This window comes from Denticeps clupeoides, chromosome 4 (assembly GCF_900700375.1).
Source record: "Denticeps clupeoides chromosome 4, fDenClu1.1, whole genome shotgun sequence".
NCBI classification, from domain to species: domain Eukaryota; kingdom Metazoa; phylum Chordata; class Actinopteri; order Clupeiformes; family Denticipitidae; genus Denticeps; species Denticeps clupeoides.
The window spans coordinates 5,072,064-5,090,203 of NC_041710.1; the positions used below are offsets into that span (position 1 = coordinate 5,072,064).

Here is an 18,140-nt window from a genome sequence, read left to right on the forward strand (position 1 = left end):
TAATTACCTCAGGAGTGGGAAAAATCTGTCTGCCAGCCAAATCATTGCCAAGAATAAACTGTATTCCGTTCATTGGTAAATGAGGACGAAAAGCGACGTTAGCCCAACCCGAAAATAAGTCGCTTTCAATATGGACAGAGTGCAAGAGAACAGTCATAAGAGTCATGTTGATTCCCTGAACTAGAGCATCACAATAAGTCCGAAATAAAAGATTGCGCGGCACCTGTGACACGCAATAATTTAATCGGCTCAGAACAGAAACAAATGAATCAAAAACGAAAGGACTAAACTTATTGACTGAATAGTTCACCTGGGTCACACTAACAGTATCTACAAGATACTGATTCTTTCTTCACAGGGTTTTTCGAGGATTGTTCCTTCTGTTTTAAAACAGGGCAATCTGCAATAAGATGTCCGACCTTATAACAGTAGAAACACTCCCTCTGCGCGGATGCTTGGTCCAACCTCGGATTTCTCCAGTCCTGCCGTGTGAATGTCGGCCCGAACGATCCTACAGACTGGGAAGAAGACCCAAAAACATTCCGGCATGTCAGGATGAACTCGTCAGCGCTGCTGGCAGCTTGAGCTAACGTGGTCACCTTAGCTTTGCTCAGATAGGTGGCCACAGCGGTGGGAAGGCTATTTTTAGCTCTTCCAGCAGAATTAACTCACGTAATTGTTCCTTTGTGGTAACCTGCTGTGAAGAACACTTTTCATCTTTTCGAAGACCCCAGAAACTCTGCCGATACGCTTCTGGTATGAGTTCATATGTATTCAAAATAGCAGTTTTCACTACTCTATAATCTAAACTCTGGTCTATGGTCAGTGCGGTTAACACGCACTGCAACAACAAAGTCCACACTTTAACCGGCCACTGAAATGTAAGGGCAACACGTTCAAAGTGATTAAAATACTTCTCCATTTCCCTTTAATTAAATGGTAGCACCATACAAATATTATGGCCAACTTCAAAATGATTGCCCAACTGGTGTATGTTTTCCGGCTCTTCCGAAGGGGGCAAAGCTCTCCGCGATGGTTACCCACGTCCTGGTGAACCTCCTGGAGAACTGAATCCGGAACCCCCATGGGGTACCGCAGGTCGTGAGTCGACCCCAGTACGGACAGCTAGTTCCAGCTCCAGCTTTCGCAAGGCGAAGTTGCATTCCTCCCTATCGCTCTCACGCTGAAACTCGCGAACATGCTCATTTTCCCGTGCTTGCTGCACTAACTTTTTAAAATTTAGCTCCCACTGTTTTTCCAATTTCCTTAGCTGAATTTCTTTCTCAATTTCCTTTTCCTTAAACGTGCGAATGTCCCGCTCCAAATGTAATTTCACTGCTTCGAATTGGCGTGCACGTTCCTGTAACTACTCACAGGAAAACTCACTACTACAAAGGAAGCTCTGCAAGCAAAACCAGCTGCAGCACTACTGACTGGAGTTCGGTGTACCACTGCATGTTCTCAAACTAACACACAGGCACAAAAATTGATTGTCAGCCACAACAAAATGGTGACGATCCCGGACGAGCCCCCACTTGTCACATTCCCATCTAGGAGTTGGGAAACATGACAACAAACAAGGGGAATGTGTGCGGTGGGAATACACAGGTACCATGCCCAAGTGAAATTTTGACCGCTCGGCCAGACTTCCATGTATCTTCTAAATCTGTCTAAAGGTTCAAATTATATTTATAAACAGGATGCTAATTTACAATTATAAAACAAATGTTTGTTTTTTTACCAGTAATGATGCTCTGGACGAAACTTTCTTGGCCAATTCCAATTTCTGATTTTTTGTGAGTGTGATTGGCTGATACAGATTTTTGCAGTTACTGATATTCCTTATGAAAACAGCTAATACAAATTAAAAAGATAAAATAGCATTAAAAATACTTACATTTAAACATTAGTAGGTCTACTGTGGACAGAAACATGTGGGAGAGAACCAGTTTATGTGTTCTCTCCCAGTTTAGTACAGTTTAGTACCATGATGTGTCTCTACCATGATGCCGTCCATGTCGCCCATATCAAAAACCTCCACTAAAATTTAAATACGTGTATTATATGTTCTTTCTAGTTCAATAAACCTGTAGATAAAAAATAAGCTTATGACTCAAGTTAAAACTGAAGAAAATGTAAAACTCATCATTAACAAAGTCACAATGAACCTTTGTTGTTTGTATATTTCAGCTCCTTGTGTACCGTACAACGTTACTGGTCGTGTGGACTGTATCTCTAACTCGGCCTGGGTGTCATGGCAACAAGTCCTGGGAACAGACTCATACACGGTGATGGCAGTGGGAGTGGATGGCATGAACTCTAGTTGCTCCACCTCCAACACCACTTGTAACGTTCCAAATCTAGGCTGTGGCAACAGCTACACCTTCCAGGTGACTGCCTCAAATAAGCAGTGCCAGAGCCCAGCCAGTGACGTTCTACAGATGGAAACAGGTACGTTTTTTTTAGCTTTTACAGGCACATATAAACACAAAATGTACAGCAGTAAACAACTTTCAAATATTTGTAGAGAATAATCACATTAAATACATTTCTTCTAACCACCTATTTTTTTATTTTATCCCCAAGTTCCTTGCTCCATCTCCTCCATCATGGCTTCTTACGGGTGCAACAGTAGTTCCATCCAGGTGGTTTGGGGACCGACGACAGGGCGGCGCCTCTATGTCGCCACAGCACAAGGCAACGACTTCAGCACCCTGTCCTGCAACAGCACTAATTCCAGCTGCAACCTAACAAACGTCAAGTGTGGCACGCAGTACAGCATCATCGTAGCACCTTCTTCTAACATCTGTAGCACACTCAGGAGCCAGACGTACACGATCAGCACCAGTACGACAGTCTATCTATTATTTACATTTAAGGCATTTGGCAGACGCCCTTATCCAGAGCTACTTACAACGTGCTTTCATGTTACCATCAATGAAGTAATCAATTCTGGTTCACTAGGACCCGCAACCATGAATACAATCTTTTTATTCACTCTGTTGTAGTTTCTATAAGTCAGACAAAAAGAAGGTTACAAGTTAATCTAAATATTCCCTAAAGAGGAAGATCTTGAGCTGCTGTTTGAAAGTGCTCAGTGACTGAGGTGTTCTGACCTCCAAGGGAAGTTCATTCCACCACCAAGACGGAGAAGAGTCTAGATGAATGTCTTCCTTTTACCTTTAGTGATGGAGGGAGCAGGCAAGTAGTACTGGAGTACTATTTTGAAATGGATGGTTAGATGAGATGGGTGTGGCTTTGAAATTGTGCAGTGGTTGGGGCAGTGGTAACCCGTAATCGGAAGTCTGTGGGTTGCCACCACTGAGGTGCCACTGAGCAAGATACCGCCCCAACACACTGCTCCCCGGGCGCCTGTCATGGCTGCCCACTACTCACCAAGGGGGATGGTTACAAGCAGAGGACACATTTCGTTGGGTCACTGTGTGCTGTATTTGCTGTGCAGACAAGACAAGATTTGTCAGACAAGAGCAGAATTGTGACTGGTAATCCAAGAGTCAGGGGTCCAAAAAAGAGGAAGTCAGCAATGTGAAGTCAGTTCCATTCTTCAAACAACTAGTGTCCTTGCTGTCTTTTATATTGGACCCAGTCTGCCTCTATGGTTCAGTGGAGTGCACTGTTCTTCTGGGGCCATTCGCTTAGTGGGGGTCGGTGCTGGGGTTGTGACAGTACCCCCCAGTGGGAGGAGATGATACCTTTCTTAAGGGCACCTCAGTGCCACACTGATGGTTCAGGATTTGAACCAGCAACCCTTTGATTATTAGTCTTCTTCCTTACCTACCAGGCCACCATGCTTCTATTTCTTACTCAGGGACACAATTTTCGTAATTGAACATGGGTCTTGTTATTGATATGCAAGTTTCCCACTAAGCTACTACTACCCCCATGGGGGGGTATCAGCTATCAGAAGTGCTTGCTGTTGACAATTAAAGTTCCGTTTCATGGTAGCTTGAGAGTGTTGAAGCGCTCAATGCACCAGGGCCCAAGTGAGGTGGAGTCAAACCCGGCAATGATCTAGGGGCCTTGGACAGAGAGGAGCTCTCCCAGGGTCACACTAACTACGTCTGCAGTGTGCAAGGCTGTCAGCAGATGGGGAATGGACACAAAATGGTGAAGAATTACTGACATTCTTTTGGACTTGGGCATGAAGTCCATCATGACATTGTATCTGTCTTGTGGCAGGCAGAAACAGGACAGGTAGCCCATAAGTGTGAACATTGGTTGGGAGGGTTGGCCACCAGAACAATCAGTGCACAAGCTCTATGTTGTGTTGTACCCTGGGTGTCTGACCCGGTCTGCACCCGGCCCCACTGCAGCACAAGTTGCAGGAGAGGGCAATGTATGATGGTACATCTAGGGGGAGTCTCTGGTTGAGGACTTCTGCCTGATGAGTGGCTAGGACCCATTGCATTGGGGCAAGCAGGAGGGTTTCATGGTCAGGGAACTCAGTATCAGGGGCAAATAGGAGAGTGTGTTGGCCTTGAGATCCAGGGTGATAAAAAAGGGTAAAATTGAAAAACAGAGCCCCGCAGGCCTAAATTAGTATGTTTTGTACAGATCAACAATGGCTTTTGTGTGCACTTAGTATTATGTTATATAATAGTATTGTAACATTTATTGTTTTTCTCTGTTTCAGCTAATAGTCAGAATCAGAATAGAACTTTATTGCCAAGTTCTTTTCTAGACACAAAGCTGTGTGCTACTATAATAATAATGAAGAATTACTTCGTCCTGTGAACATCTCCTTTCAAAAGCTTTGTGAGTAATTAGAATGTTTGTCTCCTGCCTCTCTGCCTCTGTCCCTCAGCACCATGTACTCCAGTAGGCATTGGAGTTGTAAACTGTTCAAGTAACACAGCTGTTCTGTCCTGGCTGGCCAGCCCCAATGCAGTGCAGTATTTTGGGATGGCAGTGGGCAGTGATGGTCACCAACTCTCCTATAATGTCACCTCCACCAGCTGCCAGTTGTCTGGTCTGCACTGTGGTCAGAACTACAGTTTCAGTGTGTCGGCCTCAGACGGCAGCTGTGTGAGTCCAGCCAGTACAGGATACACACTGGTTGCAGGTACGAGATTTTAAAATATTCTTTTTTTACATTTTTGGCTGCAGGAGCAAGCATTCTTTAGTGGTCAGTTTGTGAGGATGGATAGGGTCAACTCAGGATGAGATTCCAGAAAAATGGGGGAAAACAAGTGTGGGTTTAAAAAGAATGTGTTTATGCATCAATGGTGTAAATGGGCCTGTCAGTGAAACAGGTTACAAACTATACAATGATTTTTTTCTGTTTAGAGAAATAAGAAGCTTTGCATTTCTTTCCATAACGAAACAGTGTAAATGTTCATTTTTTTCTTTAAAATTAAAGCCCCTTGCAGCCCACTGAACATAATCACTCAACTGTTTTGTGGAAACAACACCCTCTTGGTCGGATGGGACTCCAGTGTGGCCCAGCTGAGCTACACAACCAGTGCCAGGACAGGACAAGATGCTGCCGTCACCTGCAGCACACAGGGCACCTCTTGCAGGCTGGACAACCTACGATGTGGACAGAAGTACAACGTGACAGTAACAGCATCACGTGGTGACTGCAGCAGCGCCAGCAGTTCTGCAGTAACTGTACAAACAGGTGACATTAACATTTACAGTAATAAAACCTCCACACCTCACAGATGGATACAAACTTCAGTGAAAGAGATTTGAAAAGGCTTTACTACAGACCTTTGTATTGACGTATGTGTTAAATTACAATGAAAGCTGGTGAACCTTCATTACAAACCCTGATCATGAACTGTTGTCTTTGCAGCTCCCTGCATCCCTCAGAATATTTTTGGAAAACTTGATTGCAACTCCAACTCCCTAATAGCATCCTGGGACCTTGCTGTTGGTGCCCGCACCTACCTGACATCTCTGGTTGGGCCTGGCATGTACTCCGGTCTCTGCTCCACTGCTAACATGTCCTGCACATTCAGTGGGCTACAGTGTGCCAGTCAGTACAGACTTAGTGTGGCATCATCTGACGGCATCTGCAACAGCAGTTACAGCTCGACTGTGTTGCTGAACTCAGGTATTTCAATAAGCCACACCTTTACCAGGACTCTGTAAAGATGAACAATATACTGTGTACATTTATTCCACTCTTACAAGTGACAGTTTATCGTATGACTGAATATTTCACTCTTCCATGTAATGGCAGCTCCTTGTGAGCCCCAGAATGTTGTTACGGTGCTTCGCTGTGGTGCGGACGCTGCTACCATCTCTTGGGATGCCAGCATTGGAGCAAGTCGGTACACAGTGTTGTCACAGAACAAAGGCCAACAGACCTCATACCAAACCAGCAATACTTCATTTGATCTGAGTCAGCTGACGCCGAGCGACGTCTACAATATCTCTGTGTTGGCTGATGATGGAACCTGTAACAGCACCTCCAGAAACAGCGGCATCTTAAAGACAGGTACAGAAGATAGAGCCATGAAATATGCAGACACAGTCATTTACACAATCCAAAATGTTCTGATACTTTGTGTGTTGTGTCTGGTCATGTAACTACAGTTCACCTTTATGTTTCCTTTCCTCCAGTTCCGGTTCCACCCAGCATCACTGCTGTCAACTTTGACTGTGTCTCCAAAAATGCTTCTGTATCCTGGACACTAGTACCCAACGCTGTGGGGTACCTCATTAATGCTACATCCAGTGGGGGACACAGAGTGTCTTGCAGCTCGTCCACTAACAGCTGTGTCCTGACTGGACTCCAGTGCAGCCAGATTTATTCAGTGTTTGCTACGGCTCTGGGTTCCCAGTGTAGCAGCAGCCCTGGAAACAGCATGAATGTCACCACAGGTCTGTTCATTAGAGACATTCCATTAATATCCAAAGATCACTGACAAACTCCAGATATTCCAGAAGCTCTACTGATACATCATGACTTCATTAAACTATACACATCTCCCATTATCATTCTTGGTGTAAATATTGACAGGCAAATATTGTGTCTCTGTCCCTCAGCACCATGCACTCCAGTAGGTGTTGGAGGCGTGGTAAACTGTTCAAGCAACACAGCTGTTCTGTCCTGGCTGATCAGCCCCAATGCAGTGCAGTATTTTGGGATGGCAGTGGGCAGTGATGGTCACCAACTCTCCTGTAACGTCACCTCCACCAGCTGCCCGTTGTCTGGTCTGCACTGTGGTCAGAACTACAGTTTCAGTGTGTCGGCCTCAGACGGCAGCTGTGTGAGTCCAGCCAGTACAGGATACAGGCTGGTCGCAGGTACAACAATTTTAATTCAATATTTCACAAGGGAATTTGCATTTTTTGACATTTATTCTCCACATATCTAAAAGTTATATATATACACACACACACACACACACACACATATATATATATATATATATATTAGAGGTGGGCATAGATTAATTTTCTTAATCTAGATTAATCTCACTGTAATCTTGGAATTAATCTAGAGTGATCTAAATAAATCTAGATTAATCTATATTTTAGATTAATCTAGATTAAAATGGCTCATTTGAATTCTGCCGAAGGCATTCAGAATATGTGTGCTACCCAAATAATGACTAAAAGTAAGTCTTTGAGAACGGGTTTCTCAAGCCAGGTGGCGCATTAGACCAGGGGCTCATCTCCTGTTTCCAAAATGCATCACAAACTGCTTGATAAAGATGTTCTACTATGATAATTGGTGATGAAAATAAATTATGTTCAATAAGATGTACTTGTGTTTACCAACTCTTTATTCAGTTAAATAGCTGCATCCATGTTACCACGTCATGTTTGTTGTGGTAATTTCACAGTTCGAAGACTCGTTCTCGCCCCCTACAGTGCAATTCGGCTAGGTATACATCCGCACTAAAATATCAAGGTGAAAGTCATCATAGTGTAGCGGTTCTTCTTCTGTGTTGTGTAACTTTCTGATTTCGTTTCTTGAATCACAAATGATGAGCTGACACCCAAGAGATTTTCTTTGCAAAGTGTATTCTGTACAAAAAGCAAGGTCGCGTCAAAACATAAAAATATTCACAAAATAACACACATGCAAAATATTCCTAATATGTACATAAATTAAAATGAAAGAAATAACTTTTTGCACACAAACCCCACACACCTCTCACAACTTACGCCATGTGTCCAAGAGAACTAAACCGGGTCTCAAAAACAAAATAAAAGTCTTTAGAAAATAAGAAAATAAAATACACAAGAAAGAAGAAATATACTTATAAATCTAGTGTAACCATTTAACTCCGGCAAAATCGCTTGCGTAGTATAGACCCAGCTCCCAACCCAACTTTGTGAATAGATTAACGGCGATATTTTTTTTATCGCCCGATAAGAGTCTCACGTAAACACAGCGCGTTAACGCCGATAACGGCCCACCACTAATATATATACATATGTGTGTGTGTTTGTGTGTATATAATAGAAACAAGTTGTTACATTATAGTTATGCAACAAATGTGTTTTAATCAGGTCAATTAATGTTTCCATTATGAAATAGCAGTATATAAACCTTAACTGAATGTAACTAACTAATTTTAATATGACTTGAAATAACCTCTTTTTTTTATTTTACATTAAAGCCCCTTGCAGCCCACTGAACATAATCACTCAACTGTTTTGTGGAAACAACACCCTCTTGGTCGGATGGGACTCCAGTGTGGCCCAGCTGAGCTACACAGCCAGCGCCAGGACAGGACAAGACGCTGCCGTCACCTGCAGCACACAGGGCACCTCTTGCAGGCTGGACAACCTACGATGTGGACAGAAGTACAACGTGACAGTAACAGCATCACGTGGTGACTGCAGCAGCGCCAGCAGTTCTGCAGTAACTGTACAAACAGGTGACATTAACATTAACAGTAATAAAACCTCCACACCTCACAGATGGATACAAACTTCAGTGAAAGAGATTTGAAAAGGTTTTACTACAGACCTGTGTATTGACGTATGTGTTAAATTACAATGAAAGCTGGTGAACCTTCATTACAAACCCTGATCATGAACTGTTGTCTTTGCAGCTCCCTGCATCCCTCAGAATATTTTTGGAAAACTTGATTGCAACTCCAACTCCCTAATAGCATCCTGGGACCTTGCTGTTGGTGCCCGCACCTACCTGACATCTCTGGTTGGGCCTGGCATGTACTCCGGTCTCTGCTCCACTGCTAACATGTCCTGCACATTCAGTGGGCTACAGTGTGCCAGTCAGTACAGACTTAGTGTGGCATCATCTGACGGCATCTGCAACAGCAGTTACAGCTCGACTGTGTTGCTGAACTCAGGTATTTCAATAAGCCACAACTTTACCAGGACTCTGTAAAGATGAACAATATACTGTGTACATTTATTCCACTCTTACAAGTGACAGTTTATCGTATGACTGAATATTTCTCTCTTCCATGTAATGGCAGCTCCTTGTGAGCCCCAGAATATTGTTACGGTGCTTCGCTGTGGTGCGGACGCTGCTACCATCTCCTGGGATGCCAGCATTGGAGCAAGTCGGTACACAGTGTTGTCACAGAACAAAGGGCAACAGACCTCATACCAAACCAGCAATACTTCATTTGATCTGAGTCAGCTGACGCCGAGCGACGTCTACAATATCTCTGTGCTGGCTGATGATGGAACCTGTAACAGCACCTCCAGAAACAGTGCCATCTTAAAGACAGGTACAGAAGATAGAGCCATGAAATATGCAGACACAGTCATTTACACGATCCAAAATGTTCTGGTACTTTCTTGTGTTGTCTGGTCATGTGACTACAGTTCATCTTTATATATTTTTTTCTCCAGTTCCGGTTCCACCCAGCATCACTGCTGTCAACTTTGACTGTGTCTCCAAAAATGCTTCTGTATCCTGGACACTAGTACCCAACGCTGTGGGGTACCTCATTAATGCTACATCCAGTGGGGGACACCGAGTGTCTTGCAGCTCGTCCACTAACAGCTGTGTCCTGACTGGACTCCAGTGCAGCCAGATTTATTCAGTGTTTGCTACGGCTCTGGGTTCCCAGTGTAGCAGCAGCCCTGGAAACAGCATGAATGTCACCACAGGTCTGTTCATTAGAGACATTCCCTTAATATCCAAAGATCACTGACAAACTCCAGATATTCCAGATGCTCTACTGATACATCATGACATCATTAAACTATACACATCTCCCATTATCATTCTTGGTGTAAACATTGACAGGCAAATATTGTGTCTCTGTCCCTCAGCACCATGTACTCCAGTAGGCGTTGGAGGCGTGGTAAACTGTTCAAGTAACACAGCTGTTCTGTCCTGGCTGACCAGCCCCAATGCAGTGCAGTATTTTGGGATGGCAGTGGGCAGTGATGGTCACCAACTCTCCTGTAACGTCACCTCCACCAGCTGCCAGTTGTCTGGTCTGCACTGTGGTCAGAACTACAGTTTCAGTGTGTCGGCCTCAGATGGCAGCTGTGTGAGTCCAGCCAGTACAGGATACAGACTGGTCGCAGGTACACCAATTTTAATTCAATATTTCACAGTGGAATTCGCTTTTTTTTATTGATTTTCCACATATCTAAATGTTTGAATTATGTATATATAATATAAACAGGTTGTTACATTATAATTCTACAACAAATGTGTTTTCATTAAATCAATTAATCTTTCCATCATGAAATAGCAGTATATAAACCTTAATTGAATGTAACTAACTCATTTTAGTATGACTTGAAATAACTCCTTGTTTCTACCTTTTCTTTTACATTAAAGCCCCTTGCAGCCCACTGAACATAATCACTCAACTGTTTTGTGGAAACAACACCCTCTTGGTCGGATGGGACCCCAGTGTGGCCCAGCTGAGCTACACAGCCAGCGCCAGGACAGGACAAGACGCTGCCGTCACCTGCAGCACACAGGGCACCTCTTGCAGGCTGGACAACCTACGATGTGGACAGAAGTACAACGTGACAGTAACATCATCACGTGGTGACTGCAGCAGCGCCAGCAGTTCTGCAGTAACTGTGCAAACAGGTGACATTAACATTAACAGTGATAAAACCTCTAGACTCCAGACAAGATTAATTCAAACTTGTGAGGAAATGTGAGGAAAAGAATAGATGAGTTGTTTGTCGTTGACATAGCATTGGTACGTTAACCCATGTGAGAAAATAAGTGATCACTCACCAAATGATCTCATATATCAGGAGAAAAGCAGAGGACCGAGTTCTGAGTCCTGAGGGACGCCAGAGCAGAGTCTATGTGAAGTAAAAATGTATGCTTTCCAAGTCACTTGGTAAAACTGCTCATCAGGGTAGGAAGCAAACCATATCCATGCTGAGCCCGAATTCCAAGTCTCTTCAGGATAGACAGGAGAGTCTTGTGGTTAAGTGGATCAAATTCTTCAGAGAGGTCAAGGAAAATATGAGAAGGACAGAGTTTTGCTAATCTGGCCACATGTAGCTTCTCATAAACAGCCATAATGGCAGTCTCAGTAGAATGACCTCTTCTGAAGCCAGATTGGTGGGGATCCAGGAGGTTGTTCTGAGACAGATGAAGTGACAGCTGATTGTAGATCCTGTGCTCAAGGACTTGATGAGAAAACAAAAGACTGGTCAGTAGTTGTTGATGTCCTCAGGATCAGCACATGACATTCTCAGTCCATGGTGCCGAAACCCTGGTTGCCTATGGCAGCCAGCAGTTGTAGAATCAGCCGTCCACTGGGTCGCTAGAAGCCAAAACCCTTGATGTGCTGTGCAATGGCTAAGAGTTGGGAAACATGACAACAAACGAGAATGGGAATACACAGATAGCAGGCACAAGTGAAATATTGTGCTTTTATTTACAGTGAGTAGGGAACAACCAACCAAACCTAAAGTGGTATATACAACAACTACACAACAGTTCACAGGAGGACAACACAACATGAAAGGAGAGACTATACAGATACACAACAAAGCCACAACTAACAACACTAACCACTCTAGCACACAACAATGGAATGGTCCTTAAGTACTCCAGTCCTGAGCTTTGATTGGCTGGCAGTTGACAAGGGAGTCGGTGGACGGAACCATAATCCCAATCTTCGCCCAGCAGACAGCCTAAAAGGGAAACACGCACAAACACAGAGCACCTCAAATCATTGTACGACCCAAAAGATGTAGCAGCAATGCTTGCATTTTCCCGGAAGGGGTAGCCAGGCTGTAATGGACCCCCTGAGGCTGGAGCCCCTACCGCTACACCTGCTGCTGCTGGACGCTAGTGAGGAGCTGGCCGAACATTCCCCTCAGCTGCTCCATATCTGCTGCACAAGATACTGCCTCATTCATGCTGTCATGGTCGAGGACAGGGGGCTCATTCACATACATTCTGGATAGAGAAGAAACAGGAACTCTGTGACAAATTATGTGATTGGCTCACCTTGGTGTAAACCTGAAGGGTTTGCAGTTGGTGTGGCACATTGAGGAGCGATGTAGCAGGTTCTGTAACAATTACTACAGACCTGTGTATTGTTTTAAATTGCAATGAAAGCTGGTGAATCTTCATTACAAGCCCTGATCATAAACTGTTGTCTTTGCAGCTCCCTGCATCCCTCAGAACATTTTTGGAAAACTTGATTGCAACTCCAACTCCCTAATAGCATCCTGGGACCTTGCTGTTGGTGCCCGCACCTACCTGACATCTCTGGTTGGCCCTGGCATGTACTCCGGTCTCTGCTCCACTGCTAACATGTCCTGCACATTCAGTGGGCTACAGTGTGCCAGTCAGTACAGACTTAGTGTGGCATCATCTGACGGCATCTGCAACAGCAGTTACAGCTCGACTGTGTTGCTGAACTCAGGTATTTCAATAAGCCACACCTGTACCAGGACTCTGTAAAGATGAACTGTGTACATTTATTCCACTCTTACAAGTGACAGTTTATCGTATGACTGAATATTTCTCTCTTCCATGTAATGGCAGCTCCTTGTGAGCCCCAGAATGTTGTTACGGTGCTTCGCTGTGGTGCGGACGCTGCTACCATCTCCTGGGATGCCAGCATTGGTGCAAGTCGGTACACAGTGTTGTCACAGAACAAAGGCCAACAGACCTCATACCAAACCAGCAATACTTCATTTGATCTGAGTCAGCTGACGCCGAGCGACGTCTACAATATCTCTGTGTTGGCTGATGATGGAACCTGTAACAGCACCTCCAGAAACAGCGCCATCTTAAAGACAGGTACAGAAAATAGAGCCATGAAATATGCAGACACAGTCATTTACACAATCCAAAATGTTCTGGTACTTTGTTTGTGTTGTCTGGTCATGTAACTACAGTTCATCTTTATATATTTTTTTTCTCCAGTTCCGGTTCCACCCAGCATCACTGCTGTCAACTTTGACTGTGTCTCCAAAAGTGCTTCAGTATCCTGGACACTAGTACCCAACGCTGTGGGGTACCTCATTAATGCTACATCCAGTGGGGGACACCGAGTGTCTTGCAGCTTGTCCACTAACAGCTGTGTCCTGACTGGACTCCAGTGCAGCCAGATTTATTCAGTGTTTGCTACGGCTCTGGGTTCCCAGTGTAGCAGCAGCCCTGGAAACAGCATGAATGTCACCACAGGTCTGTTCATTAGAGACATTCACTTAATATCCAAAGATCACTGACAAACTCCAGCTATTCCAGAAGCTCTAATGATACATCACGACTTCATTAAACTATACACATCTCCCATTATCATTCTTGGTGTAAACATTGACAGGCAAATATTGTGTCTCTGTCCCTCAGCACCATGCACTCCAGTAGGCGTTGGAGGCGTGGTAAACTGTTCAAGTAACACAGCTGTTCTGTCCTGGCTGGTCAGCCCCAATGCAGTGCAGTATTTTGGGATGGCAGTGGGCAGTGATGGTCACCAACTCTCCTGTAACGTCACCTCCACCAGCTGCCCGTTGTCTGGTCTGCACTGTGGTCAGAACTACAGTTTCAGTGTGTCGGCCTCAGACGGCAGCTGTGTGAGTCCAGCCAGTACAGGATACAGACTGGTCGCAGGTACTCTTTTTTCAGTTCAATGTTTAACAGCAGATTTATTTTATTTAGGAAGTGCACCTCGCAAAAGCGGGGTGTTCTTACTCACCGCAAATGTGGAATAGAAAACCGATCATGCCCATGCAGACCCAAAAATTCGCTGGCATTACATTTACATTTTACAAGGTGGAATTTATCAGACTCCTTATCCAGAGAGACTTACAATCAGTAGTTACAGGGACAGTCCCCCCCCTGGAGACACTCAGGGTTAAGTGTCTTGCTCAGGGACACAATGGTAGTAAGCAGGATTTGAACCTGGGTCTTCTGGTTCATAGGCGAGTGGGTAACACTCGTTGTATGTTGTGTATGTTCTTTCTCTTTCAATAAACCTGTAAATGTAAAAAAAAAAAAAGGTTAAAGCTGAAGAAAATGTAAAACTTATCATTAACAAAGTCTCAATGAACCTTTGTTGTTTGTATATTTCAGCTCCTTGTGTACCGTACAACGTTACTGGTCGTGTGGACTGTATTTCTAACTCGGCCTGGGTGTCATGGCAACAAGTCCTGGGAACAGACTCATACACGGTGATGGCAGTGGGAGTGGATGGCATGAACTCTAGTTGCTCCACCTCCAACACCACTTGTAACGTTCCAAATCTAGGCTGTGGCAACAGCTACACCTTCCAGGTGACTGCCTCAAATAAGCAGTGCCAGAGCCCAGCCAGTGACGTTCTACAGATGGAAACAGGTACGTTTTTTTTAGCTTTTACAGGCACATATAAACACAAAATGTACAGCAGTAAACAACTCTCAAATATTTGTAGAGAATAATCACATTAAATACATTTCTTCTAACCACCTTTTTATTTTATCCCCAAGTTCCCTGCTCCATCTCCTCCATCATGGCTTCTTACGGGTGCAACAGTAGTTCCATCCAGGTGGTTTGGGGACCGACGACAGGACGGCGCCTCTATGTCGCCACAGCACAAGGCAACGACTTCAGCACCCTGTCCTGCAACAGCACTAATTCCAGCTGCAACCTAACAAACGTCAAGTGTGGCACGCAGTACAGCATCATCGTAGCACCTTCTTCTAACGTCTGTAGCACACTCAGGAGCCAGACGTACACGATCAGCACCAGTACGACAGTCTATCTATTATTTACATTTAAGGCATTTGGCAAAGGCACGCCCTTATCCAGAGCTACTTACAACGTGCTTCCATGTGTGTTAAGTTAATCTAAATATTCTCTAAAGAGGAAGATCTTGAGCTGCCGTGTGAAAGTGCTCAGTGAGTGAGCTGTTCTGACCTCCAGGGGAAGTTCATTCCACCACCGAGGGGCCAAGACGGAGAAGAGTCTAGATGAATGTCTTCCTTTTACCTTTAGTGATGGAGGGACCAGGCGAGCTGTACTGGAGTACTATTATGAAATGGATGTTTAGATGAGATGGGCGTGGCTTTGAATTTGTGCAGTGGTTGGGGCAGTGGTGGCCTAGCGGGTAAGGAAGTAATCGGAAGTCTGTGGGTTGGAATCCGGAACCAGCAAGGTACCACTGAGGTGCCACTGAGCAAAGTAACGTCCCAACACACTGCTCCCCGGGCGCCTGTCATGGCTGCCCACTACTCACCAAGCGGGATGGTTAAAAGCAGAGGACACATTTCGTTGTGTCACTGTGTGCTGTATTTGTTGTGCATCATAATGACAATCACTTTACGTTCACTTTCATGTTACTAAAGCCATTGTTGATCTGTACAAAACATACGAATTTAGGGCCGCGGGGCCCTGTTCTTCACCCGGTTCAATTTTACCCTTTTTTATCACCCTGGATCTCAAGGCCAACACACTCTCCTATTTGCCCCTGATAATGAGTTCCCTGACCATGAAACCCTCCTGCTTGCCCCAATGCAATGGGTCCTCCGAGCTGAGGTCCTAGCCACTCATCAGGCAGAAGTCCTCAACCAGAGACTCCCCCTAGATGTACCATCATATCTTGCCCTCTGCTGCAAAATGTGCTGCAGTGTGGCCATGATGCAGACCGGGTCAGACATCCAGGGTACCACCACAACATAGAGCTTGTGCATTGATTGTTCTGGTGGCCAACCCTCCCAACCAATGTTCGCACTTACGGGCTACCTATCCTGTTTCTGCCTCCCACAAGACAGATACCATGTCATACCAGTGACAACTTCCTTTAGGCCAGGGGTATAAAGGTCTCCTCACATGTGGGAAAGGGACTTTTTTCTTTACTTTTTCTTTCCCAGCCGTCTTTCCATCGAAACCGGATCTTCTGGTTTTTGAGCCTGCTCTATCATCTCATTTCTCATGGCTCTGTCTTTTTCTCTCTCTCTCTCCCTTTACCTCTTTCTTCTCATTTTTGTTTTCTCTGTAACCTTTTTACCTTTTTACATTCAATATTCACATGGAACTACAATAATTATTTACTGGTGTTAATGAATTAGAAACAGTTGTCACTGGCCTACAGGAAGTTGTCACAGACCAATCATAACCTGTTGTTTCTGATGTCACGCCCCCCGGTGCCTCCCATCTGGGGAAGACAAAGAGAGTGGGCGGTCCTGACGACCGACACTTCACACGTTGCTGTCCGACAAAAGGCATGAAAAACAGAGGTGTTGAATTTTCATGCACAACAATTGGCACAGGAATGTCACATTTCTTCTTGTAGACAGCTGCTATGCAAGACAAAAGCATGGTCCTGCGATGCCCAATCTTACATTTTCAAGACACAGAGCTGTGTGCTACTATAATAATAATAATGAAGAATTACTTCGTCCTGTGAACATCTCCTTTCAAAAGCTTTGTGACTAATTCGAATGTTTGTCTCCTGCCTCTCTGCCTCTGTCCCTCAGCACCATGTACTCCAGTAGGCATTGGAGTTGTAAACTGTTCAAGCAACACAGCTGTTCTGTCCTGGCTGGCCAGCCCCAATGCAGTGCAGTATTTTGGGATGGCAGTGGGCAGTGATGGTCACCAACTCTCCTATAATGTCACCTCCACCAGCTGCCAGTTGTCTGGTCTGCACTGTGGTCAGAACTACAGTTTCAGTGTGTCGGCCTCAGACGGCAGCTGTGTGAGTCCAGCCAGTACAGGATACACACTGGTTGCAGGTACAAGATTTTAAAATATTCTTTTTTTACATTTTTGGCTGCAGGAGCAAGCATTCTTTAGTGGTCAGTTTGTGAGGATGGATAGGGTCAACTCAGGATGAGATTCCAGAAAAATGGGGGAAAACAAGTGTGGGTTTAAAAAGAATGTGTTTATGCATCAATGGTGTAAATGGGCCTGTCAGTGAAACAGGTTACAAACTATACAATGATTTTTTTCTGTTTAGAGAAATAAGAAGCTTTGCATTTCTTTCCATAACAAAACAGTATAAATGTTCATTTTTTTCTTTTACATTAAAGCTCCTTGCAGCCCACTGAACATAATCACTCAACTGTTTTGTGGAAACAACACCCTCTTGGTCGGATGGGACTCCAGTGTGGCCCAGCTGAGCTACACAACCAGTGCCAGGACAGGACAAGACGCTGCCGTCACCTGCAGCACACAGGGCACCTCTTGCAGGCTGGACAACCTACGATGTGGACAGAAGTACAACGTGACAGTAACAGCATCACGTGGTGACTGCAGCAGCGCCAGCAGTTCTGCAGTAACTGTGCAAACAGGTGACATTAACATTAACAGTGATAAAACCTCCACACCTCACAGATGGATACAAACTTCAGTGAAAGAGATTTGAAAAGGTTTTACTACAGACCTGTGTATTGACGTATGTGTTAAATTACAATGAAAGCTGGTGAACCTTCATTACAAACCCTGATCATAAACTGTTGTCTTTGCAGCTCCCTGCATCCCTCAGAACATTTTTGGAAAACTTGATTGCAACTCCAACTCCCTAATAGCATCCTGGGACCTTGCTGTTGGTGCCCGCACCTACCTGACATCTCTGGTTGGCCCTGGCATGTACTCCGGTCTCTGCTCCACTGCTAACATGTCCTGCACATTCAGTGGGCTACAGTGTGCCAGTCAGTACAGACTTAGTGTGGCATCATCTGACGGCATCTGCAACAGCAGTTACAGCTCGACTGTGTTGCTGAACTCAGGTATTTGAATAAGCCACAACTTT

The 18,140-nt window shown here is 44.7% G+C and overlaps 1 protein-coding gene across 3 annotated transcripts in view; it reads left to right on the top strand.

Annotated features, from left to right (window-relative positions):
- Window positions 1-18,140, top strand: part of fndc7rs1 (fibronectin type III domain containing 7, related sequence 1) — a 48,141-nt gene that overhangs the window by 16,391 nt on the left and 13,610 nt on the right. For 2 of the 3 annotated variants that reach the window (XM_028976996.1, XM_028976998.1), the window contains 23 exons: window positions 2,191-2,451; window positions 2,587-2,847; window positions 4,826-5,083; window positions 5,381-5,641; window positions 5,819-6,079; window positions 6,209-6,466; window positions 6,592-6,852; window positions 7,018-7,278; window positions 8,604-8,864; window positions 9,042-9,302; window positions 9,432-9,689; window positions 9,814-10,074; window positions 10,240-10,500; window positions 10,760-11,020; window positions 12,567-12,827; window positions 12,950-13,207; window positions 13,334-13,594; window positions 13,760-14,020; window positions 14,483-14,743; window positions 14,875-15,135; window positions 16,864-17,121; window positions 17,419-17,679; window positions 17,857-18,117. In XM_028976996.1, the coding sequence (XP_028832829.1) occupies window positions 2,191-2,451; window positions 2,587-2,847; window positions 4,826-5,083; window positions 5,381-5,641; window positions 5,819-6,079; window positions 6,209-6,466; window positions 6,592-6,852; window positions 7,018-7,278; window positions 8,604-8,864; window positions 9,042-9,302; window positions 9,432-9,689; window positions 9,814-10,074; window positions 10,240-10,500; window positions 10,760-11,020; window positions 12,567-12,827; window positions 12,950-13,207; window positions 13,334-13,594; window positions 13,760-14,020; window positions 14,483-14,743; window positions 14,875-15,135; window positions 16,864-17,121; window positions 17,419-17,679; window positions 17,857-18,117 (5,988 nt within the window). The remainder of the gene's footprint in view (window positions 1-2,190; window positions 2,452-2,586; window positions 2,848-4,825; window positions 5,084-5,380; window positions 5,642-5,818; window positions 6,080-6,208; window positions 6,467-6,591; window positions 6,853-7,017; window positions 7,279-8,603; window positions 8,865-9,041; window positions 9,303-9,431; window positions 9,690-9,813; window positions 10,075-10,239; window positions 10,501-10,759; window positions 11,021-12,566; window positions 12,828-12,949; window positions 13,208-13,333; window positions 13,595-13,759; window positions 14,021-14,482; window positions 14,744-14,874; window positions 15,136-16,863; window positions 17,122-17,418; window positions 17,680-17,856; window positions 18,118-18,140) is intronic. The other variant, XM_028976997.1, reaches the window with a different exon arrangement.